General features: G+C 39.1%; 1 protein-coding gene across 1 annotated transcript in view; it reads right to left on the bottom strand.

The window, feature by feature from the left end:
• Positions 1-26,137, bottom strand: part of MEGF10 (multiple EGF like domains 10) — a 149,072-nt gene that overhangs the window by 101,407 nt on the left and 21,528 nt on the right. Inside the window, exons 2-4 of the mRNA XM_054032883.1 lie at positions 5,310-5,442; positions 2,052-2,153; positions 464-564 (exon numbers count right to left, since the gene is read on the bottom strand). Coding sequence (XP_053888858.1) covers positions 464-564; positions 2,052-2,153; positions 5,310-5,425 — 319 coding nt within the window. The 5' untranslated portion in view covers positions 5,426-5,442. The remainder of the gene's footprint in view (positions 1-463; positions 565-2,051; positions 2,154-5,309; positions 5,443-26,137) is intronic.

The following is a 26,137-nucleotide window of genomic DNA, read 5'->3' on the forward strand; positions in this document are numbered from 1 at the left end:
TGATGTCAGAACAGGTAGGGACTAGCCTGCCTTATCTGGGCAGCACCACCCACGGGATTTTTAATGGCCCAGTCAGCGGTACTGACCAGAGCTGCTGCAACCCAGCGTCTTACATTCTGCGACCCAGTACTAGGTCGCGACCCTCAGTTTGAAAAACACTGGTCTAGTATTAAGTATTTATGTATTGTGTTGGAAAGGACATAGACACTTGTACTGTATGAGGTGCAACATGCCAGCTGATCATTAGTGAAAATCATGTCAAATGTATCTACTTATACATCTGAGGTCCAATTATCCTGTCATCTGCATATGCACAACACCAATTGACTTCAAAGAGAGTTGCATGTGCACAACTGATGGGATAATTGAGCCCCTGGTAATTCAAGTTCCACAAGTCTACCTCCAAAGACCCAGCATTTTGATAAACACATGGAATTTCAAAGCAATACAAAGTTGAACTTACGGACACACATTTCCCTGCTTTCATAAAATCCAGGACAGCACTGAGATTTCCGTCTGTACATTGTTTTTTCTCCATGCCTGTAGGCAGTACGGTAACTGATTCTAATGAAAAATAAATGGATGTTAAATTTATTATAATAGCTTTGAAATAAAACAATGTTTAATTTAGCATATTTAGGAATATCTTGGGTTGATACATAATACAAGAGAAACAAAAACAAAGATTTGGCTTTATTGGTTGATAAATTTAACAATATCAATGTTCCATTCTGGAAATCTGCCAGTATTACCATCATAAACCTTATTTTTCAGGGGCCAGTAAAAAAGATTAAGCATTCTGGTTATTAGCCTACATTTAAGCCAATAGGCATAACACAAATTGGCCAGCCTATAAGATCATTATAGGTTCCAACTTCCAAAGGCAATAGTTCTGGAAATTACCCTGCAAAAGGTTTACTCAGGGTCTCAGAGCCAGAGCCATACTGCAGAGTTAAGAGGAAGAGAGGACAGCTCTGTGGGCTCAGATCCTGAAAAGTGCTAACTTTTGTGAAAAATGAGGGCACACAGAATTTCACAGGCGTGAGGCATTCAGCACCTTGCAGGATCATGCCCCATGTGAACAGAAGTACTAACACAACAAAAGAAACACAAATTGTGTCAATGTGACAATGGTAAAGAATCACAGAAAGAGTTGCTTTTTTTTTCTAACACTAAACAAGCAACCTTATTAGAATAAGGAATATAGCTTTATCCCTGCAGCCTCTCTCTCTACACTTTCTTTCTTCACTGTAGAGTTCCAGCCTAGAACCTTCCCAAGCTCTCTCCTGCCTGGCTTCTGACTACAGATTTAAGGAAACAATACTCATACCCTCACAAAACCTGACCTAATATGAACACTGAACAATGAACAGCACACATCTAAATGGCAACATAGAAGACACATGTTGTCAGTACAACATCTCCATGAACTCTGTATCACTTGTATTTCGTATTGTCAATATTAAACTATTTTATGTGGTATGCTCAAGGAGTAGTTACCCAACACCACCATAACTAATGGGTGTATCATATTGGGCAGAAGAGAAAGAATACTTTACAGCTGCCGAGGCCAGTTCTGAGTCACTCATTCTTTCCTTATTTTGTTACTATGTGTAAGAAAGAGATTTCCTTGAACAAGCCTTTTTTTCCCCCTGAAGGCAATGTTCCCTTTCTCCAAAGAGGGCAGCAAGTCATATGCCTCATTTTACACCTCCCTCCAGTTACTTCTTATAGGAGCTGAGGGGTATCATTTTTTGGTATATCATACAAATCTTTTTTAACCTGGTCACCACCTATTAGATACATACCCATACATGATGGGTTGACAGACTCTATGATCTTGACAGGGACAAATGCTATAAACACATATACTATTGACTGATTTAGACAAACATTTTCCAGATGAGCTGAACTGTAACTGCTAGACAGTTTATTCACTATTGTTGATGTATGTTGTACACAACAGTCAGTTTTTAACACTCTAAATATATACCTTTCATACATTACTACAATAAATGAACAATTTGAAAATATTGATAATTATAAATTACCTGTGTCGTGTGCATTTAAACCAGTTCAGTATGTCAGTACAGCTGGTGTAGTAAATTTGATCAAAAGGATGTGGATATGATTCTTGAACTGTAACTGAATAACTAAAGAGAAAGAAAACAGATTACTGAGCAAGTATATGCTCATAGTATTAATCTTTTTACAAAGAAAGATCAATCCCAGTAGATTAGCTGTAGCTAGAATTGATGACTACACACAGGTCTTTGGGGGAGAGCCAATAACCCCTAGAAATATCTATATCGGTATTTAACAATATAAGACTATGAACTTGACAGTCCTTTTCCATCCAAGTTTGCCTTCACAAATGCAGACCTGCAGAAGAGAAGTTCCTTGAGCCTCCCTAAGAAACAGCTCTACACATTACACTGTCAACTAAGACTGTCCCCTTCCTAAGGGTAGAGTCTGTGACTGTCAGGCTCAAACTACTATGTATGAAAATTTAGGAAATGGCATCAAGGAAGCACTTAGCACACTCAATGCTTTCTCTACTGTTTTACCAGAAGTAGATGTAAAATGGAGTGGCAAGTTCTTCCCTGGGTGCCTAACCATCAGGGACGACAACTCCAAAATGGAACACAGCTAAAAAAGGACAGGATTCACTAAATGGAAGGTTCTCTTGTCATGATGGTATTTTGGAACAGGGAGGAAAAAGAAGGATGAGCTCCCTGCCTCACTAAACTGAGCTATGGAATAGGCATTGCAAGTACTTCCAGGAAAGTGGAACACATCCAACCCCAAGCCAACACCGCCCTTAGCAGTGATTATCAGTGTGGGAAGATCCTCATCCTAACCAATAATTGCAGATTTGTTACTTTCTACAAAGAACACCAAATCTAGGTCCCTTTCTCACTGCCTTCTCCTCTCCAGGAGGGAATAATACAGCAGAAAATCTGCTAGGACTTTTAGAGAAATGTCTGAAAAAACTGTACCTGAAATCCGCTTTGAATACTGTGAATGAAAAGACTTAGAGGGATGATTAAGAGAATACCTAAAGTTATGGTATACTTAGATACTAAAATGACAGGAATCTTAGAAATATGTTGAATGATAATTGCTGACAGTGTGTAGAACAATTATTTCATGTAACAGATTTAGGAGATAAAGTGTATTCTGAACGAGGCTTAGAAAGTAAGGGACATTAAAGATAAACACATTTTTTTAAAATGGCTTTCAAGAAATGCAATTTTAAAGTGTTAGTTTTGTTTCCTGCCAAACTACAGGTGCAACCTAGTGGGAAAGTATACATGGTTTGGTACTCAAAGCCTGCAGAGAAGCCATTGGAGCAAGTGGAATCCATCTACATTTCAGAGGAGAAAAGAATAATTGAATCTTAGAAAACTCTTAACCAGACTGTTTGTGCTGGCAATAAATCAACTTTTCACCGAGTAATGGGATTATAACGTATGAGAGTGAAGGGTACATTTTCTTCTGTGGTGCTAATTCCCTGGGCTGGCCACAAACATGTGCCAAGGTGCGGCCAAATAAGGCTCCACACATTTGGTGTCCCTGATCAGTCAGTGTCTATTCCAAGACAGCACCTACAATCTCCCCTTCCTGTTTTGACCACTTACCTTGAGAGGGGACACTGGGGATCTAACTTTTCCAAGTGCCCAGAACCCACTCCCTGCTGGTTCCTGCATCCTCCTAAAGACAAACAACTCTAATCCATCCAGCTGTCATACTCTGTCCAACCAAATGTTATGGGGGTTACCTCAACTTCCCTGGGGCTCTGCACTTCTTACTTTACACAGGGCCAGCTCTGTTCATTCCTACTATGATCTCAGTTCACATGTAATGAGGGTTTTATTATTGGGCGGGCTTCTTACTCAAAGTGTATAGGAATGCCAATGACACAAGCAGTAATAAGCTGGTAGCTGGTGGTTACTCTTTTATACTTATGTACCTGCTGTCTGTTCTGAATGGGAATATAAATGCTATGGCAATTTTCAGTTTGTGCTTGTATACATCTACCCCCTCACTAAGCCCCAGAAAATGGAAGGATGAATGAAAGTTGACATTTAGAAACACTAGGCAGATTTGTTACATTTTTGTTTTCTGCAGGCTTTGATTATTTATCTTAAAGAAATCTTGCAATAGATCATTCTTTTCTTTTTGTTTACATTTATCTTGTAGCTTCCTTCAAAATCATCCCTAGAGCTAAAGACAGCACCCCGCAACCCCTCCTCATCCCACACCATATAGGACATAAAGTAATATCAGACAAGCTTCTGGCTTTGTGCTTGGCATTCAGAAACTGGGTATTTATTCAGCTAACTACTTGATATATATCAGCAAATACAAGATTTTGCATATTCTAACTTGCATGTGAGAATTTAAGGCCAGAGAGTTGAAATGTTCCACATGAATCTCAGAGTATTTGTTGGATCAGGCCCTTAGAGGCCATTTTTGATCAATGGCCCATAAAGTGTAGAACTATCACCATAAGGCATGTGTGTCTACTAATGCTCACCAAAACTCTCAACACTTAAATATATAATACAATTTACTTCTGATGTCGGAAGAATAACCTAGAGATGTCCTCAAACTAACAGTCAGCCTGGCTTACTGACTAGCTGATCAGTTGTAGGCATTATTAAATAATGATAATGAGACCATGAGGCATGGTTTCATTATTATAATCTTTATACATGAAAAGAAGGGAAAACAAATGCTTATTGTTTAATCTTGTCTTACCCAATGTGAACATTCTACTGGCAATTATCATGAAATCATGAAAGCAACAGACTAACTAGATTGATGAATTTATAGACGTACATTTTAAATTTCTGCATCTCATCAAAAAATTAAGCCAACAAGTCTTAATATAGATTCAGGGAAAGCTGAAAAGTAAAGAAGCACCCTAATCACACTTGGCCCAATTCCAGTATGCCTAATTATATTCTGAATATGCAAATTCCCCTGCTGAGTTAATTGGATAAGGTATTCTTATTAACTTCTGTCCCTGTATGGGTTGTGTAGTGTTATTGGTGTCCTTATAATGGATGCTGCATCCTACCCCAGAGATGACTGCATTCTAATGTAAAGCGAGATGGTCCCTTTACGTATACATGGCCCAATTTTTCATTTTTCCCCTTGTAGTAACTGCAGGATCCGGTCCATAGTTCATTATTTTATAAAACACTTTAAAGCATGTGAAATGCCCTGTATAAAATAAATAATAAATATAATCAGAAGCAACTAAGAATATATCAGGTCTATGATGCTAATAGAAACATTACCTCTCCCAGTGGCTACACACATTTGGATCTTCAAGATTCAAGGATAATGTTGTCTCCATCCAGTGGTGTAACAGTACAACCGGGAAGCACACAAACCAGTTCAAATTAATAATCATCCTTTCAAATAAATGACCTGTAAACAAAAACATGATTTATATTATGTCAAAGTAATATTCAAAGTATAAACATAGGGAGACAAATTCTTCCTTGGTGAAACTCCATTGGTTACACCACGTTAGAATCTGGCCCCAAACCGGATTATGTAGGCTAGCAGGCATTTAACAGCAAGACACATGGTGACAGCCTTGTAGTAGGAATACAAGGCTCTGCTTAATAGAATTCAAAATCAGAAATTAAATGTGAACAGGTTAGATGGCACTGAGTGAGCAAATGCACTACAGTTTCACCTCTGGAGATCTGTGTAGGGTGACTAGATGTCCTGATTTTATAGGGATAGTCCCGATATCTGAGGCTTTGTCTTATATAGGCACATACTACCCCCCAGATCCTGTCCCAATTTTTCACACTTGCTATCTGGTCACCCTAGACTAGTGTCACAAGTGAAATTGTGTTAGATGGGCTCAGTTTACATACTAGTGGTTATCTGTCTATACCACAGAACAGACACACACATTAAAACAACTAACATCTTTAGCTCAGAAAAGACTAAAGACTAGAGGAGCAGGAATGTTCCCAATCAGAATGAAGATGCAATTGGTTGAGTATTGTCCAAAAGTGCAGACCGCACTTGTTCACAGAATGGCTCTAGAGACAAAGTATTTAGTGCTATGAGTCCCACAATTTAATAAGACGCAACTTCACTTATAAAAAAACACAATAGTGTATAATGTGAAACAACTGTCTTTTGCACAGCATCTCTCATAAAAACTGTATCCCAGAATTCTTCATCTATCTATTTTTAATGGCTCCCCTTACTATGTCTGAGTACTACACATTCATTAATGGATTTTAGCCTCACAATACCTCTTTGAGGTAGTGAAATATCACCCTCATTTTACAGATGGGGAACTAAGGCACAGATTAGAATAAGAGATTGAACAAGGTCACACCGGAAGTCTATATCAGGAATGGAGCCCAGGTCTCCGGAGTCCAAAGTCCAATGCCCTATTCACTAGACCATACTTCCTCCTACTGATAGAATTCAATATTCTTATTGTTTATTATTTGTATTACTGTAGAAGCTAGCAGACCTAGTCATGGACTAGAACCCCACTGTGCTAGGAGCTGTACAAACACAGAACAAAAGACAGTCCCTGCCTTAAGTAGTTTACAAGCTAAGTATAAGACAAGGATACAGAAAGAATGGGGAGTACAAGAAAACAATTAGATAATATTGGTCAGCATGATACACAGTGGTGTGTGCACACCAGCAGAGGAGAGCTAGGCAAATGAGAAAGATCTATATTTCAGATAAGATTCTCACAGAAATGATTTGAATAATGGCAAAATCAAGACTGATCTTGGACCAGTGATGGTTGAATGCACTGTGAAAAGGGTACATGTTCTGATCTTGGCTGTGAGAATAGACATGTTCCACTGCATACAAGGACGATGCTTGTGCACAGAGAGTTGAACTGGATCCTATGCTGATAGCAAAAAGATGAACATAGACTTACTTGGAAAAGGACTGTATCTTTAACACATGGAACATCCTACTAACATGCACATAATATCACAGTTAGCACGTTTTAATAAATATTATTGTTTACCCAGTCTGGGATGGTGAAACTGACAACAAAATCACAAGGAAAAGATGGAAGTCAGATAAACAATCAAGTAATAATAAATAAATGCTACACTTTTTTTGTTTTTTCATATATATATATATATATATGAATCACATATTACTCAAACCTGCAAGATGCTGAACAAACCCCTCAATGAGAGTATAGAGTGCTCACCACCTCCAGGAATTGCTCAATACCTTGCAGAACCAGACCCATAATTCCCATGTAAGTGCACACATTGACAATGTGGGGTTTTTTAACCAATTTGCTTTAAGTTTTTGCAAGATTTTCTCACAGGTGGTTCCAATTTTTTGGTGTGCTTCTAAATTTAACTGTCAAATATCTGTAAAAATCATTTATTGATTGCTGCTATAAAATCCCCGATTGTAAGTCATAAAGTTCTATGCTAGCACAACTCCCTCCTCCATCAAAAAACTCATCTTAAAAATAAACTGAAATGCTGCCCAATTGCTTTGAGTATGTTGTAGCTGAATTTTCAGCTACTGAATTTTAAAATACATACTGAAATGCTTTTACTTTTTAAGACCCAGGCTCTTATTATTGTTCCCAGAAAAGATTAGAATGAAGGCTAGTAAGCAGCAATTTGCCATCTACACAAAAACAATTACCTTAAATTAGAAACTATATACAAAGTCATCAATTCAAACCAAAAAAATCATCCTTTTACAAATTGGAATTTGCTTTTTTGTGTAAAAGTAGAAATTAGACTAAAACAATGATTTTATAGATGCATTAAGAAAGATCTATTATAGATCTGCTATACTGGGCCAGATCCTCATTTGGTTTAAATTGGCATGTTTCCATTGTAATCAATAGAGCTATACCATTTTACTCTAGCTGAGGATCTGGCCCTGTATTCTCATTTGATGACTCTAACATTAACACTATATTTATACATGGCTTCCGAAATCTGGGCAAAAACAATTCTAAGATTTTTAAAGCTAACTTATGATGTAGAAATAAAGTAGATTTCCCACCAAAGAGTTATTTTTTTAAGTAATAAAAATATTTTTGGTAAAATAAATGTATCTGAAACAAAAAGTTTCTGAGTTGTTTCACTACAGAGTAACACCAAACCTATTGACATATTATTTTAAAAGAAAAAAAAATGCATTGGAACATGGCAGAAGCAACATGAAATAGAGACTTACTTAATGGTATCTCCTTAAGAATACAAAATAAATATACAAGCAGTTTAAGATCATGTTTAAAAAAAATCTAAGAAACATGCTTTTTTTTTTTTTTTTTTTTTTTTGAGAAAAATTGTGAAGTAGAAATCACAGAGATTGCCCAGTTTTTCAAAACCTTCCTTCAAAACCCAGGCCTGACTGAAGACATTTCATGCTCTGGAACTTCCCTCTCATTCTGCATAGCATGCCAAGATATTTAGTGTGGAGTTAGTTTAAAAACAAATAAAAGCAGCTGCATTTTCAATTTAATAATACCAACAAAGTGGTGATTTCCTCCATTAAAATAGATACTTTTATTTATATGCAGACTGTATACTGTATTTCTCTTTTTTCTTTCTTTTTTTTTTTTAACTTCAATAACTTTGCTTTTGGATACATTTAACAAATTTTAAAATATATTTAAAAAAAATCATTTGCATGAGCCCCCTAGTGTAAAACTTGATTGCATTCCAGATCTTTTGCTTAATTATTAAGGAAAATCAAAACAGAAAATCAGTACAACTGATTAGCATTGCTAAAGTGTTTACATTAGCAATAAAAAAAACATAGATGATTCATTTAACTCTTGCTGCATACACTTTGCACTGATGTGTCCTGTTCAGAGATCCATGTTTGCTACTATATGGTGCTACAAAAGGCTCAACAGGTAATATTACCAGTATTTTTCTAGTGCCCCCAATATGCAGTGTCTACCACATACAGTACAAATTATCTAAGAGCTGAAAACGTTCATGTTGGACTATGTCCTCTGTCTACATGTTACTGATTAGCAAAAGTATATGTAAGTAAACAACTCATGTAAGAAGAGAAAGATCTTCTGACCTCATACAGATTTTTGTATAATTTATGCCACTGATGTTGTAAACACTTACTTCCAAGCCTAGAGCTATAAGTAATTCCATTTAAATCAATGGTAACGTGTTCCAAAGAGGTGAAGAGGACCCTTCAAAATGCTCCCTCATTGCCAGCAATATGTTTTCATACTTAAAAACCAAGACATTTGTCACATCATCTTTAATACTGAAAAACTAACAAGCAATTTAGGAAGTAAGATGTGAGGGTTCCACCGAGGCCACGTGTAAGTTCGCAGAGTAAACTTTAAAAGCAATTTATTTGACTGGTAACCAATCAATGCAACTCTTTCGGCATAGATGAAGTACACTCCCAGCCTTCATCAAGGCATGACTGAAACCAAAACAAATTCAATCTAGCAACAGTAATAAGGTCTTTCTAACCACATTTTTCCTCAAAAGAATAGGATAGGATGAACAATGACCATCCAACAGTTTACAACAGAAGGTGTTAAAATTTGATTGCCCTGCCTCATTTTCTGTTACTAGTACCGGAGGCAAAACCCCAGATTTACAAACAAGCAGCATTATTTTCATTTTGCAGGATACCTAAGGGAATACTCTGGCAATGTGGTCATAGAATCATAGAATATTAGGGTTGGAAGAGACTTCAGGAGGCCATCTAGTCCAATCCCCTGCTCAAAGCAGGACCAACACCACCTGATCCAAAGCCCACTGATGTCACTGTAAAGATTACTATTGACTTCAGTGGACTTTGGATAAGACCCCTGGTCTGGACCCATAACAGGAATATGATGCTGACACTGAAACTGCCGTAGGATTCCCTCTGTCACTTACATCACGTAAACAAGGATAACACTGAATACCTATCTGGATGTAAGTGTTTACTAAATCAAACAAAAATAATTAATAATTCTTCTTTGAAATCTTTCAACTGATAATCCCAAATAGTTTTATAAACATTAATGAGCAAATTTTAAGATGTGGGTATAAATAGGTACATCCATAAACTTGTATTCACATGAGTAACCAGACAATTACACTAGGCCTTGGCTACACTTACCAGCTAGTTCGACGGCTGGAAATCGAAGTTCTGGGTTCGACTTATCGCGTCTAGTCTGGACGCGATAAGTCGAACCCGGAAGTGCTCGCCGTCGACTGTGGTACTCCAGCTCGGCGAGAGGAGTACCGCGGAGTCGACGGGGGAGCCTGCCTGCCGCGTGTGGACCAAGGTAAGTTCGAACTAAGGTACTACGACTTCAGCTACGTTATTCACGTAGCTGAAGTTGCGTACCTTAGTTCGAATTAGGGGGGGTAGTGTAGACCAAGCCTAGTCTGTCTCGTAACCGGGTGAGCAGATCCTGTAATTGCACCATATATAGGGGATAGTTAACTGTTACTATACCTGATTTGTGCACACAAATCTGGGATTTGTAGATGTGCCCACTGCATCCACTTTTGATAATCTGGACCTAATTAAGAAAACCTCAAAACCCCAGAGTGGTAGGTAATATTACTATACCTGGCAGGTAGTTAACTTTTTTTAAATTAAGTTCAGGATCAGAAGTAGAAAAAAAGGAAAGGAAAGCAAACATTCCTTATTTATAGATTGGTAAATGGAGGCCCTACTCACAGTTCTCTGCTCTAACCACTATACTCTAGTCTATCTTAACAAAATGTAAATGTTGGGAGAGGTTGGGGGACAAAAGCTAAAATAATGAAAAACATGAAAGAAACAGAAGCTGCTCAGGGCAGTGGAGAAGTATTTTATGGTCAGCAGAATCAAATGCTGTTGGTGAATTAAGCAGTATTAGAACTGCAAAGCAACAGAGCTATAGTATGATACAATTGTTAACATGACACACTGGACTGAAGAGCAAGGAAAATGCTGATATAGCTTTCCCACAATTTTGCAAAAGCACTTTTATCTCTGCTGCATAAAACATGCAGCAGAAACATACAATTTAATTGGGAAAGGAACTTCCAGGAAAGTAATATCTGCTTTGTTCTAATCAGTCAGATATTTTTTGTTCATTTCTGTCCATTAGCACAGATATTGTATAGGTTGTTTGGAAACTTTCTAATCATCTATAGTGCACTCTGTGAAACTGGTAAACTAGGTGTCAGCTCTTGCCAAGGCTGAGCACTGACAAATCCATAGCTGGAAATCAGACCAGTTCTCCTGTTCAAGATAGGTGTTGGACTTGTAAGGATGTTTAGACTCTATAAAATGCTTGTAAGTTGCTGCATGCATTAACCTTACATGCTATATCTATAGCCCATGCTGTAAGGTAATACGTAAGTTTTGCTTTATAACTGTAAAAATGCCTGCTCTGAACCTACAAACCCAGGAGAAGGAGTGGTTCCCCAGCCTATCTTCTTGTCAACTGTTGGGAATGGGCCACATCCACCTTGATTGAATTGGCCTCGTTAGCACTGACCCCCCCCTCCCCCGCCCCGCACTTGGTAAGGCAACTCCCATCTTTTTATGTGCTGTATATTTATATCTGCCTGCTGTATTTTTCACCCCATGCATCTAATGAAGTGGGTTATAGCCAGGGGTGAACGTAAAATTGAAAACTTACCATATGGGAGCCGGCTCTGGCCCCCCCGGAAGGGGCGGGGCCTTGGGAGGAAGCTGGCAGGGTTGGGGGTCAGCATCCCCCAGCCAGCCCTTCCAGGCTGCCTGGCCCGCACCACCCAGGGCTCCAGCAGCGATTTAAAGGGCCTGGGACTCAGTCCGCTGCTGCCACTACCGTAGTAGAGGCTGTAGCCCTGGGCCCTTTTAAATGGCTGGCCCCAGGACAGCTGCTTCTTTTGCTGCCCTTCCCACTCCCCCGGCCCCGTTGGCAGCCGGGGGGGGGGCAAAAGGGCCAGCGACAATAAAGCACTGCCATGGCAGCACTTTAAGCAGGGTCTTTGCAGTGGCAGTGCTTTAACATCGCTGCCCCTTTTGTCCTCCCCCATTGGCAACCCTGCCACTAGGAACCCGGCAGAGCCGCTGACGGGGGGGGGGCGCAAAAGCGTCAGCACTTTCAAGTAAGGAGGTAGGAGCTGGTACCAGCGGCCATTTTTTACTGGTACGGCATACCAGCCCATACCACCTTACTTTCACTTACTTATAGCCCACGAAAGCTTATGCCCAAATAAATTTGTTAGTCTCTAAGGTGCCACAAGGACTCCTCGTTGTTTGTATCAAAACTAAGTGGGCCATTGTGAAGCATCACAATACGAAGCTTGGGCTAATTGCCTTCTCACATCTGTAAAGCAGCTATGTACAAGGAAGCCTGTCCCATCAACTTTAATTCTGGAAGAAAATAAAGATAGCTGACATGAAAATTCTTCATGTCTTTGCTGTTTGGACTCTCATTGGGCTGAAGCTAGGAAACAGAAGCAGAGATCCCCAAGGTCAACCTGGTTTAGCCTTCAAAAGATATTCAGTGCTGAGAGATTACTACAACTCTGTCACTTTTGGAACCATAAATCACTAAATTTATCACTAAATCCAGCTTGCCTGGGTTGCCAGATAGACTGCCATTCCCAAGGGGACTGCCTGTGACTCTAGGGTAAGACTCATATAGTGATTCAGGAGTTCACATTTGCTACTGGGTTGGTGAAATCTAATTATAAAACATACCACCAGTTTGGGGTGTCGGCCCTGAAGTTGGCACTCACGGTTGTTAGCCACTCCGTACAACATGACACATTGCATTCCCTTGTATTACATTTGTACACAGCCATCCTGCACATATGATAGCAGATGATGTTATTTTAAAAAGAAATAAGCCTTTGTTCATCATACTTTCATTTTCACATTGTGTTTACAAATTGTACAATCAATATTGAGTATGTTGTTGGTGATTTAGGAAGTGGCCCTCTTCTCTCTCAATTCCTATTGTTTAGGACTAAGCCAATGCCACAGAATAGCATTAGGTGATAGAAGACCGTTCTCTTGGAAATGTCCCCAGATGAGAGACAGAACTTGAGTATCACCTAAAGAGTTCATGGTACTTTTTGCCAAAATAGCAAGGTTAGCACCAAATTCTGTTGGTAGCTGTAATCTATGCATTTTAAATACCCACTTCAATTCCACTAGGGTAAAGTGTTCTTTGCTTCCTTTCCTAACTCATTGTGTAGTGTTTAGTGTAACTTTAAATCATTTCACCCTAGAGGTGTTAGTTCCTCTGCTATATACCCCACTTGTTTGTAAAGCTCTTTGGGATAAGGCACAAAATAAATGTAAGGCAACATCACGTGACATAGAGCATCTTTTTTTAAAAAGTGTCTTTCCTTGCCAGGGACACAAACCTTAATTAAAACAACAATACAACCAAAACAACTTATCAAAACTTGAATTTGACCCCATCTTGTCAGCAATGATTAGTCTCATGCTAACTTATGACTATGAAAAACTCAATTGTTTTTATTGATTGCATTACAAAATTAATGGATGAAGAGAATGTAATACAGTATATGTTTTATATATGGAGATTAAAAGTGAGTTTGATGCAGTGACTCGGAAAATCTTGCTTGTAAAACAAATATGAATTTACTTGCATATGATCATTGTCACATGGACTGTAAACTGGCTGAAGGACTGTAAACGAAGGCAAATGTAAATAAATGGAAGCATGTTATTAAGAGAGGTTTCTAGTGAGGCACTACTAGGATCAATGTTAGGGTCAGTTTTATTTAACATCTTTATCAATGATTTGGAGGGTAAAGGTAAATGGCATATTAATTAAATTCACAGATGTTACTACATTGAAAAATATTGCAAACATCTGTGAGGACAGAGAAATAATAAAAGTCAAAAATTCAGGCAAACAATTACAAAATGAGAGTCATATTGGAAAAATGCACACTGATATATCTGGAGGGGGATAATCCAAAACAGAGATATTCAATAGGATGAGAATACTTGAAAGGCAATAATGCTGAAAGAGACCTAGGGTGATATTGGATTGCAAATTAGATAGGAACTTGCAATATGTTACAGCAGCCAAAAAGCTAATGAGATTTCGGGATATCACAAAACAGGAAAAGGATAGTCCCTCTGTATATGGCTCTTAGGCCAGCGTACTTACTACACTGAGCACAATTTGGGCAGCTTCCATTTCAGAAAGATGGCAAACTGGAGGGCGTTCAAGAAGCACAAAAATTATTCAAGGACTGGAATGATGGATTCATGAGTGAAGATTACAAGAACTAAATAGCATGATTAGTTAAATGATGAGGGGAGAAAGAGTGTGATATGCATCTACCAGTATTTAAGGAGTGTAAACACAAAGGATCAGCATGTGACTGGGCCTTGGGCAATTGCATAAGGAGGGAAGAGAAAGTTGCAAGAAGCTTCCCCTCTATTGCCGCAGTGCAGCAGTCAGACATGGTCACAGTCATTGAGAATCCTCAAGCACAGAGACTGTTCCCTCCTAGGTTTCCCAGAAGCATGTAATGCCAAAAGGAGTGAGTCCATTTCCTGTCTTCCCTCCTCAACAGCCAGCAGTTCTTGCCAAACATGGAGAGGCGCGCATACTGCAGCTTCCCAGTGAAAATTGTAGTATGGGTACAATCTCTTCCAGAATTGCACCATGAAGGTATGGCCTTACATTGCACCAAATTGGATTAGTACCTCCAAGGTATATTTTGAGCCCAGAAAGAGAAAGGAAATATTTAAAGTGGTCTTAGTTGTATAAGAAGGATTATCAGCCTGAAACAGAACACAGAAAAATATAGGCTGATTCAGGAAATTAATAAAATAGCTGTTGTGTATGTCTTAATAGATGAAGATTATACTGTATTAGATCTCCTTTGCTGGGCAGATACAATTTGTTTTTTTTAAGTGCCATGCTTAATTTTGGTGATGAAAAAAAGTAAATAATGAACTAATATCTCTTTTCCAGCTTTAATATCTTAGATTATTTTCTTGTGACAAGTCTGGCCTCTGAATGACCTGGGTAAATAAATAATTTCACACTCCACATTTTGTGCTGTTTCTTGTAGAAATGTAGCTTATTTATATAGTATCAGATGGGTAGCCGTGCTAGTCTGGATCTGTAAAAGCAGCAAAGTCCTGTGGCACCTTATAGACTAACAGACATATTGGAGCATGAGCTTTCGTGGGTGAATACCCACTTTGTCGGATGCATGTCACAGGACTCTTTGCTGCTTACTTATATAGAAATTTTCAACCTAAAGAATCCAAAGCACCCTGCAAAAAATGTTAAGGGGTCACTTCACCCCCTGCTTAACTGCAGATACTTCTGGGGTGGAACATGGTCAGCCAATCTGCACCAGCAACACTACAAAACAATTTTTTAAGAGAGGAAGTAAATAATAACTTCTTTGGGGTGGAGGGAGGGATTTAGATGGCCAGAATGAAATGTAATTACTCAGGCTGGAATTTAGATGCTAACATGCCTAATCTCTCAAAATCTGCCCTGTGTGTCATCCAGCGCTGCGGCATGACCTAGGTGGTTAGTACCTTCAATAGCACAGTGACTCCTAGCACCATGCCACAGTATTACTGTTGAGTACTGACTCAGAGAAAAATGCTATTTAATCACCAACACATTCTCCTGCAGTGCCTTGAAAGTCACCTATCTATACTTTGTTCCGGACTGATTCTGTTTAGTGTAAAAAATCAGATGAAAGCACAGCCCAAGTTCTCATGGTTTTAGTTCAAGTATGACTCTATAGTCTGCCAAATTCACTTTGTGCCAAGTAATACCCCTCTGTAGGGGGAGTCTTCACAGGCATAAAGCTAGCAGAGCTGCCTCCTTCACCAGCTCCCCCTAGCACCAATGTGCTAGTATAAAGGAGGAAGGAGCAAGTTGGGTTCATATCAGGGGCAGAAGGAATATGGTGGAACCATAGGTTGAAGTGGTTTCCATCATATACAGGTGTGACATTGCACCCCATAATGCTTTATGGGAATATGCTTATGAATGTATATATGATATAACTGAAATATGTTTTATGCTACATATGCCATGTACCATATATCTGTAAAGGTTATGCTCTACTGAATATATTCATCCTATTTGTATGCATGTGTCATTTTTGTACTCGGAGTTATGAATATTGGCTGTGTACTTGCTTGATTTTAAGTAGCCTTAGTAAAACATTTGGTCAGCTTCTTGAGAAAGAAATGTGCAAATTAAGTGCCCAATCAAGAAACACTTAATGAACAATGGATCTTGGAAGACTCCAATCCACATAAGAAGTCTTCCTGGAGACAGTCAAGATAGCATGTGGGCAATGGCTGCTACCTGTAAAAACTGAGTCATGCATGGACATGTGACTTTCCCATGTTACTCCAAAACTCCAACTTGGAGCTGGACTTTGCATAGGAGAGAGGAAGGGGTCTCCACCCACAAGAGAAAGTCTATTTAAGCCCCTGGGAGACCCCTCCATTTTGTCTTCAGGTGGCTGAAGAGATAGCCTCTCCACCCCCAAAGGATACCTGAAAGAAACTGGAACAAAGGACAGTAACTACAGGGGTGTGAGTGATTACTGGACTCAGACTAGTCTGTAAAAGGAAGCCTACTGGAACACCTCTGAGGGTGAGGTTCTATCTGTATTCAGTTTTCTTACTGTATTAGGCATAGACTTGCATGTTTTATTTTATTTTGCTTGTTAATTCACTTTGTTCTCCTTGTTATCACTTGGAACCACTTAAATCCTACTTTTTGTATTTAATAAAATCACTTTTTACATATTAATTAACCCAGAGCATGTATTAATACCGGGGGGGGGCGGGGGCAAACAGCTGGGCATATCTCTCTATCAGTGTTGGCAGCCCCAAGGGGATTTCTGTGATCCAACCCGTCACAACAGGGTTTACAATTTGGTTCAATGTCTCTCAGCACCCGCACTATACAAATTGTCCCAGCATCCCTCAGTGATCCAACCCGTCACAACAGGGTTTACAGTTTGGTTCAATGGCTCTCAGTACCCCCACTATACAAATTGTTCCTGCATCCCTGGGTGGTACCAAACTCCACTTTGCATCAGTAGCAGAAATTAGAGTGGGCCCCTTGTTGCTCTACCTTCCACCAGGGTCAGGTGGTCAAAAATCAGAGAACTGGAACCTGTCACATGCAACATCCACCACATCTGAGCACATCTCAGACATAATGGAGAAATGAAGCCTTAGTTTTTCAGGCAGTAGGGCTTGATCCTGCAAACCCTTTGTCATATGAGGAGTTGAAGTCAGTGGAACTATTCATGTAAGAACTGCTCCACAGTAGGAAGACCCCATAGCACAGGGGTCTTCCTACACAGATTCAGTTGCAGGACTGGAGATGTCATTGCTTCCTAAGCAAATGGAGCATCAGATTAGTTTGTCTGACACACAGATGGAGATCCAGAATAAATAAAAAAGAAAATTAAACCATTGCACTGATAGGGAACTTTTCTGAGGTACATTTGCTATGTTAATAAAATAAGAAATACTCTTTACTGTAAGAGTTCAATATGCAGAATGCTATTTTTTCCTCTCTCTTTTCTACACATTACAATAAGGATATTTGTCAAACAATCAAAGTACAGTTTATACATATAACATTAAAATGACAGTGGAGACAAACCAGAATTTTGAAGAAAACTGATTACTTGCAGGGATGGGGTGGAGGAAAAGTTGCCTTTCCTTTTCCCTGAAAAATCTCAATAGGAAGAGCATACACACACTCTATAGAGATTGAAATTTTTCAGGGAAAAAGAAAGGCAACTTTTCCTCTCCCCATTTCCTGAAAGTAATCAATTTTCTTCAAAATGCTGGCTCGTCTCCACTGTCATTTTAATGTTATACGTTTTGTGACTGGGAATGATTGAATAGTGGTAGTATTGTTCTGGAATGACCAGATCTATGCTTTTAAAGAAATGCATGCTTTTAGTTTGTTATTTGTGTATGTGAAGAATTGTGATTTAGTGGTTACAGTGCAGAATAACAAGATATGGGAAAATTCAGTCTGGTCTAACGCCACGTGTCCCATCTTTGGCATACTCTCGGTCAGAATAATTTTTGAGGATAAATCTAACCTCAGATGCTTTGGGATTACCATCCCATAAAAGAAATAGGAGATAAGAATATTGAATTTCTGAATAGAACTATGAACACCTTGTGGTTGCTGACAAGTTGCCCAAGAAAATCCTGTGGTTGACCATGTGCACTCATTCCTCAACTCCAGCTCTGCTGAAATCCTTATTCATGCCTTCATTTCTTCTGATTGTGACTATTACGACTCCCTTTTCTATGGCCTGCTCTGGTCCCAACTTTCCAGATTTCAGCATATGCCACTGGCAGCCTTCTCACCATATATAAAAGAGTATAACCACTCCACTCAGACAACTCCTCTAGCTCCCTCTTCATTTTAGGATCCAAATAAAACGTATCCTCCTTCCTTTTAAAATACCTCTGCTGTCTTGCTCTGATATTCTTTAAGACACTTTCTCTCTCTCTCTCCCCCCCACCCCCTTCTTCCAGGTTCATCCACACATCTATCACTAGCTTCCTCTCTTTTCCTTTACATATCTCATTATTACTGATGCAAGATCTTTCTTCTCTGCAGCTCTCACCAGCTGTAAGAGCCTTTCTTTTATAATCTCCATTCCTCCTTCAGTGACATATTTTCAAAATCTCATCTATGGACACCTCATTTGCTTATGCCCCTTAATTTCACTCTACCTATTATCATAGGTTTAAAAGTTTAACTGTAGTACTGTATCACTCCATTTAACTTGTTAAATCATCCAAGAATACTGTCTGAATAGAAGATACTACACAAAAGAGAGTGTATTATTTTGTATAAAATAGACTATGCATTCTTGACATATATTGAGAATATGGCTCCCACAAGCTCTTATCACTGTACTTTGTTACAGAATTTAACATTCAAATGCTGTGACTTAAAATGAAAAAATATGTTAATTAACTATGAATGCCATCTCATTCTAAGAATCTATGAAAATTTTGAGCAGTTCATGCATTCGTTATAAGCCTTTCTTTATACCTTTAGGAATCTAGTTCAAAGCAATCTATGATTCATTACAGAAGATCCCCCTCATGTCAGCATTATACCACAGTACACTGATATAGAAGTCTGGGTAACCCAGAAATGTATTTGCCCACATTGCCAAGAGAAAAGGTATGAAGAAATTTATGAACATGATATGCAATCAGGCACTCATTCACAAAGATTAAAATGGGCACCATTCCTTCATTTTCCCCGCAACGGAAACAATCTTTTTTTGCCTCAGAATTAGAGTGACTAATATGCAAAACAACTGAAAGGTCCTTTTTTGCTCCTTAAAATTACTTAACAAATCATTAAATATTAAGAGCCAAATCCTGTTCCCATTGAAATCAGTGGGAATTTTGCCAAGAGATTTCAATGGGACCAAGATTAAGAGGCAGGATGTTACACACGAGGCTGACTCACCAGCACTTGAGGTTCTTTTCACTTCTTCGCTTTGCAAAAGCAATGTGCTTACTGCTAACTCTGCTGAATGAAGAGTGCTATAGTGAACAGCATGTGCACTTGCTAGATCAGAGTTATACCCATTTTCCCTGTATACCCATCCCCTTTCACTGTGATGTTTGTCTACACACTCTTGCCATCAGGCACTACATTCATGAACATCTGTTTACGTGATGATTGCTCTTGCATGCATCTTTATCCCTCCTGGTTTACATGTGGAGTTACAGGCAAGATTTAATTTTATTCTATGTGCTCGTCTTTGGAAAAAAGACACAACTATAGCATGAATCTTCCGTACTGAAAACTATATATTCCTATATGATCCTTGCCCGAAATCAGCCTAGACCTTTACATATTTACTTACTAACTTGTTTGATTTGCAAGGTCACATTCAAGCCTCTTTAACACAGGGTGGCAAGGTAAATTGGTCTAATTTTCCTAGTTGTGAGCCCGTAACACCTGCAGGCCAATAACAACATTAACAACTGGTTTGCTGAACATTAGAAAATTCAGACCCTCGCAGGGCTTTTTTTTAATTCTCCTGAATGTAAAATTTTGCTTTTTGTAGAATAAAGAGAAATGTTAGTGAATGAATTTAAACTCCGAAAAATAAAATATTGTTAATATTAGGGATTGGGAGTAGTAAAAGATGTCCCTTCCACCAATGGCAAAGTAAATAACGTTACATATTATGCATAAAAATGCTTTGATAATTAAGAGTGATTTAATATCAAAGTTTCCAGTTGTGATTTACATCACTTTCAGTTTTTCTCTTACTACAAAAAAAAGATTTTTTTAAAGATGTCCCAAATCATTAAATCCTTACATCCTTTTCCTTTAATGATGAACCCGACTCTGCTTTAAAAAATAGAGCCTCGTTCATCATGAAAGGAAACTAATGAAGGCACTTGCCTTAGAAACTGTAACAATCAAAGAAAGACCCCTTTGGTTGTAATTAATATTTTTTCTAGATATTTTCTCTTATTAAAATATGTTAATTTACTTTGGTTTCAGGTTATCTGAAACCATTCTAAAAGTGAAGTCTGAAGCTAATTCCTGCTGCAAGCAGCGTAATTTGAAGCTAGAAGAATTGAGACTGCATTTTTTATTAACATGAGCAGAAGGACTTAAATCCCCAAACCGTGATCCTTATATGACACATGTTGCATTCTTTAAATCTGCATCTCTTTCCATTACTGGATGCAAAAGGGCAGCAGCACCAAAAGCATTCTGTCATTACAAAAATGGTCTATTCACACATTGTCTGACAAAGCACCTACATTAACAATGAACCTCATTCAATGATCTGATTTTTACAGACATTTGTACACCAAATTCAAAAATCTCTATGATGGTGGGTTTAATGAGGTACTTTGTTATTCTCTGTAATAAAAATTAAAAGGGAGAGACAGAGTTCTTCAGCTTAATTGCCACATCTGTTATTTGGTACTTTACTGTGATTGACTGGAGTGTATGTGTCAGAGACTCTGCCAAAAACAGGCACATTGCATAAATAAACTTATAACTTATAGCCCAACTGGTATTAGCACCTTATCTGTTACGGCGTCTGCTGTTGGTCAGTTAAAACAATGTATCTATTGGCCCAGGTTCATTCTGTAAAGAGTTATGCGGTGGGTGGTTGATTTTTTTTTTATTAGAAACATTTACTGATTTCAGAAGTAAGAGCTATAATAATTTACATGCACATTTTATAAGATGGTGTCTAATGAGAGCAGTCAGCAATCCACAATGCCAAATGAGACTAAGTTTTGTGTTTGCTTACAGTTGTGTAGCACTGTTTTGATGTGATTGTAGATCAACAACCAAGTGCTGGGACAACAAAGAACTACTATATTACCTTGTGTGGTCTTTTATTCTTATTAATCAAGTTTGTATACAAAGATAGAGTGTGGGAGGTGACACACATTAAAAAGGTATCAATCTCAGTTCAGTAAATAGTTTACTAATTAGAGACATGGTCCATATTTTGATTTTTTTTCACCTCAGTTAGGTCACCATTTTTAGTTTGGGCACTGAAATGGCCATAGAGGTACCCAATTACACATTTTGGGAGGCCTAATGGCTAGTTTTCCTATTTCCTTTTATTTTATAAAACTTTGCGAAAGTAAGAACAGAGAACTATGCAGCCACCTTACAAATTTCAGTATATAAAGCATATGATCTTTCTGCCCACATTGCTACTAAGCTTCGGAGAGAGAGCCCTGTCCATTGAACGAAGAGTCAAACTCTTTGCTTTGTATACTTCTCCACTGTTCCATTTGATTCAACATCTTTGTATACATTTGATTCAACATCTTTGTATACTTCTCCACTGTTCCATTTGATTTGTTCAACATCTTTATCAATGATCTGGATGATGGGATTAATTGCACCCTCAGCAAGTTCGCAGATGACACTAAGCTGGGGGGAGAGGTAGATATACTGGAGGATACCGATAGGGTCCAGACTGACCTAGGCAAATTGGAGGATTAGGCCAAAAGAAATCTGATGAGGTTCAACAAGGACAAGTGCAGAGTCCTGCACTTAGGAAGGAAGAATCCCACCGCTACAGGCTGAGGACCAACTGGCTAAGCAGTAGTTCTGCAGAAAAGGACCTGGAGATTACAGTGGATGAGAAGCTGGATGTGAGTCAGCAGTGTGCCCTCATTGCCAAGAAGGCCAACGGCATATTGGGCTGTATTAGTAGGAGCACTGCCAGCAGATCGAGGGAAGTGATTATTCCCCTCTATTTGGCACTGGTGAGGCCACACCTGGAGTACTGCATCCAGTTTTGGTCCCCCCGCTACAGAAAGGATGTGGACAAATTGGAGAGAGTCCAGTGGAGGGCAACGAAAATGATTAGGGGGCTGGGGCACATGACTTATGAGGAGAGGCCGAGGGAACTGGGGCTATTTAGTCTGCAGATAAGAGGGGGGGGGGATTTGATAGCAGCCTTCAACTACCTGAAGGGGGGTTCCAAAGAGGATGGAGCTAGGCTGTTCTCAGTGGTGCCAGATGACAGAACGAGAAGCAATGGTCTCAAGTTGATGTGGGGGAGGTCTAGGTTGGATATTAGGAAACACTATTTCACTAGGAGGGTGATGAAGCATTGGAATGGGTTACCTAGGGAGGTAGTGGAATCTCCATCCTTAGAGGTTTTTAAGGCCCGTCTTAACAAAGTCTTGGCTGGGATGATTTAGTTGGTGTTGGTCCTGCTTTAAGCAGGGCATTGAACTAGATGACCTCCTGAGGTCTCTTCCAACCCTAATATTCTATGATTCATCTTGAAACTGAAGTCTTTGATGCTTTCTTGCCCTTGGTTGTTTGATGATATGAGACAAAGTATTAGACTTCTGAAAAGTCTTTGTGCATTCAATCTTGAGAGCTCACTGGCTATCCAGAGCTGTTCTGATACATGAAAAGGTTTTGGTGAGAATGAAAGTGGTACTATCTCTTGCAACCTGTAGAACTGGGATGAAAGCTGAATTAATTCTGCTACCTACTCCTTGTGAAAGGTACAACATCATGGCTTAATGATGCTCCCAGCTCTGACATTCTTCTTTTTGAGATTGATAGCTATGAGGAAGGCCAACTTGATTGATAGCAAGTAGAGACATCTTCCAAGCAATTGGATTGTATGCTTTGTGAAAATATTTAAAATCAAACTGAGATCCCCTGGCAGAGTTCTGTGCACACAATGTAGGGATAATTAGGGACGCCACTCTGAGGAATCTTTTGATGCCATGGTGAAGTGAAATATTCCTCCAGTCTGTTGGCTCCAATATGCTGGATAGAGCTGTCACTTTATACTTTAGAGATTAAAGATTTAGGTCCATGATCAGACACCTGGTAGGAATTCCATGGCCTGCCTCCTCTGGCCTTAGCAGATATTCTATTATATTCCTTATTTCAGCAATTGAACTTTTCCTGTTTGTGGAGCACATGCTATTAGTCCATGCCTTCCTTGATCCTAGCAAAATGTTTATCAGCTTATCCAAGTACACACCCTTCCTTCTTTAACTGTCAGTCTTTCTTGTCAAAATACAGGAATGATTTGCATGAGATAGTATGTTTCTATTGTGAGGAAAGAAAATGAATGGGAAAGCTGCCATATTGATGAGGACAGAGAACCTTGGCCTTCTGAGTGATGGAGTTTATTATTATTGTTATTGCCACCTCCTTACTGATTTTGTGCATTGTTCTGGAGAGTATGTAGATGGGTGGGAATGTGTAGAGGAGTGATCATGGCCAGCTCTGGGAGAGAATATCTATAGCTATGGACAGTTGATTCAGTTTTCTGGAAAGGAAGTCAGGTGTCTTACTATTGTAACTTGAAGTGAAGAAATCCACTATCAGTCTGCCCATGGATTTGATCAGAAGATTGAAACTCCATTCGGCCCAATCTATCAATGTCCTGTTGAGCAAGTCTGCTGTGATGGAGTTTCCCTTTCAAGTACAGAGCACAGGGGGATGTGGGATTTTTCTCCTCCAGAAGAGTAGGGGAGTGACCTCTTTCTGAGAAAGCTCCTCCCTGCTTATTGATATGAGCCGTAGCATAAGTGTTGTCTGTCACGACTAGAATGTCTTTGTTGAACAGTTAGAGAAATCAGAGCTCCAAGGCTGTTTCATACTGCTCTAAGCACCAGCTAATTTATATTGTGGCTCATGTTCCCTTGCCTCTCCACCCCTGTAGTCTCTCTCCTGCTTCCCACATATGTCTTGTACAACACCTGCTTTTCTTAAAACTCGCTTTATTTCTGCAATTGGTGGATTTTACTTGTTTAACTAAAACACAGCTTCAAGATAAATTATACAATACTTTTCATAAAGTAGTTCTCAAAGTGCCTTATAAAGAAAGTAAATATTTTTATCCACATTTTACAAAACAGGTAACTAATGCACAAAGAGATGGAGTCACTTGGCTAAGTTCACACAACAGGTCAATAACAAAGCTGGGAATAGAACTAAAGTCTCCTGACCTCTTCTTTAGCGGTCTATCCATGGGACCATGCTGCCTCCAACACACTTTCCAGCCTCAGTGAAAGTAGCCATGCATGTAATACCATTATCAAAGTCATGAAATGTATGAGTTTGGGGCTTAATCCTGAGAGATGCTAAGTGCCCTCAACTCTCATTTACTTCAACGGGAATCAAGAGAATTCAGTCAACTCTACAAAAGAGGCCTTTAAAAAAAAACAAACAGGATTGAGCAGTGTCACGGAGCATGGCTCTTCTCTTGCCTTCTCGCCGCAAAAACAGCACAGACCCCCATGGTTGTGCCTTCACCATGTCTTTTTATTTTGTGTTCCCTCCACCAACTTCACAACAGTCCTTGTGCAACAGCCTATTTACAATATTCAACTAGCTTCTGACCCTCTCACTAGGGCCTGAGGGTAACAGAAGACTTCCTGTTCTGAGCCTCTGTCTGGCTAAGCTCAGCTAGCCCTATTTATTCCTCCCTTCCTTCGCCTTTCTTTTATCAGCCCGGGGCTGATGGGGCAATTAGCTCAGCCGGGCAGCCTGATTGAGTAATTACCACCATTGGCTTCCTACTGGGGAATTAATTACTATTAGAGTGATCAGAGTGCAGGCTCACCTGTTTGCACCCTGCACTCTGTCACAGGGAGTATATGAGGAGGCAAAGATGCTTTTTGGGTTGCATTGTTTTCTGCTCTTTCATTTAATTACTTTTCCATTTACTTTTCAAGATGTTAACTACAGTGAACGAACTTACATCCTATGATGCCTAAAAAGAAAGCCGGGTATACTAAAGCTTTGGCATTTCACTTGAAGACAGACACATCTGGTGCAAACAGGAGCAATTCTGAAAGCCCCATAAGAGATTCTGGCAAGGACAAGTAGAAGTTGTTGCATTCTAGGATGCAAGCTCCAGAGAAGCCCCTGAATGGCACTATTTTTTATAGGTTGACTGCAGTGGATTCTAGCAAGGAAACTACTTGTTCATTCCGAAAACCAGCCATCTAAGGAGAGGAAGAAAGACAAGGTTGGATTGAATCTTTCCTCAGGTAGTTCATTGCCAGAGGAGAAAGTGTTTCATGGCTGCTTCCCAATATGACTTTGTTCAACAGAAGATGATTCACTTTCTTAAAATGACCTACTGCAGACCAAAATAGGGTTAGAAAATCTGAGATCTGCAAGGAAAAGGTGTGCATAGGAAAGTAGACAGTCTGAAAGGTCATAGGCATGGAGTCCTCAAATATTTTAGAAGAATGGAAAAATATCCAAACTTTGGGATACTTAACCAAACCACTAAACCTTTGAGGTTCACTCATAATGGAAAACATGTTTTAAGCTTTTATGTTATTCATGCATAACACAATTTGACAAGAACTGTAGTTATGGGAAAAGAAGTCTGATCTTAAAATGTGTATTAAAATTGCAGAAAATTAATTGAAAGTGTTTCAGTGAATTAAATTAATGGAGATATCCTATCTCCTAGAACTGGAAGGGACCTTAAAAGGTTATTGAGTCCAGCCCCCTGCCTTCACTAGCAGGACCAAGTACTGATTTTGCCCCAGATTCTTAAGTGGCCCCCTCAAGGATTGAACTCAGAAC

The sequence above is a fragment of the Malaclemys terrapin genome, chromosome 6 (genome assembly GCF_027887155.1).
Source record: "Malaclemys terrapin pileata isolate rMalTer1 chromosome 6, rMalTer1.hap1, whole genome shotgun sequence".
Taxonomy (NCBI): Eukaryota; Metazoa; Chordata; order Testudines; family Emydidae; genus Malaclemys; species Malaclemys terrapin.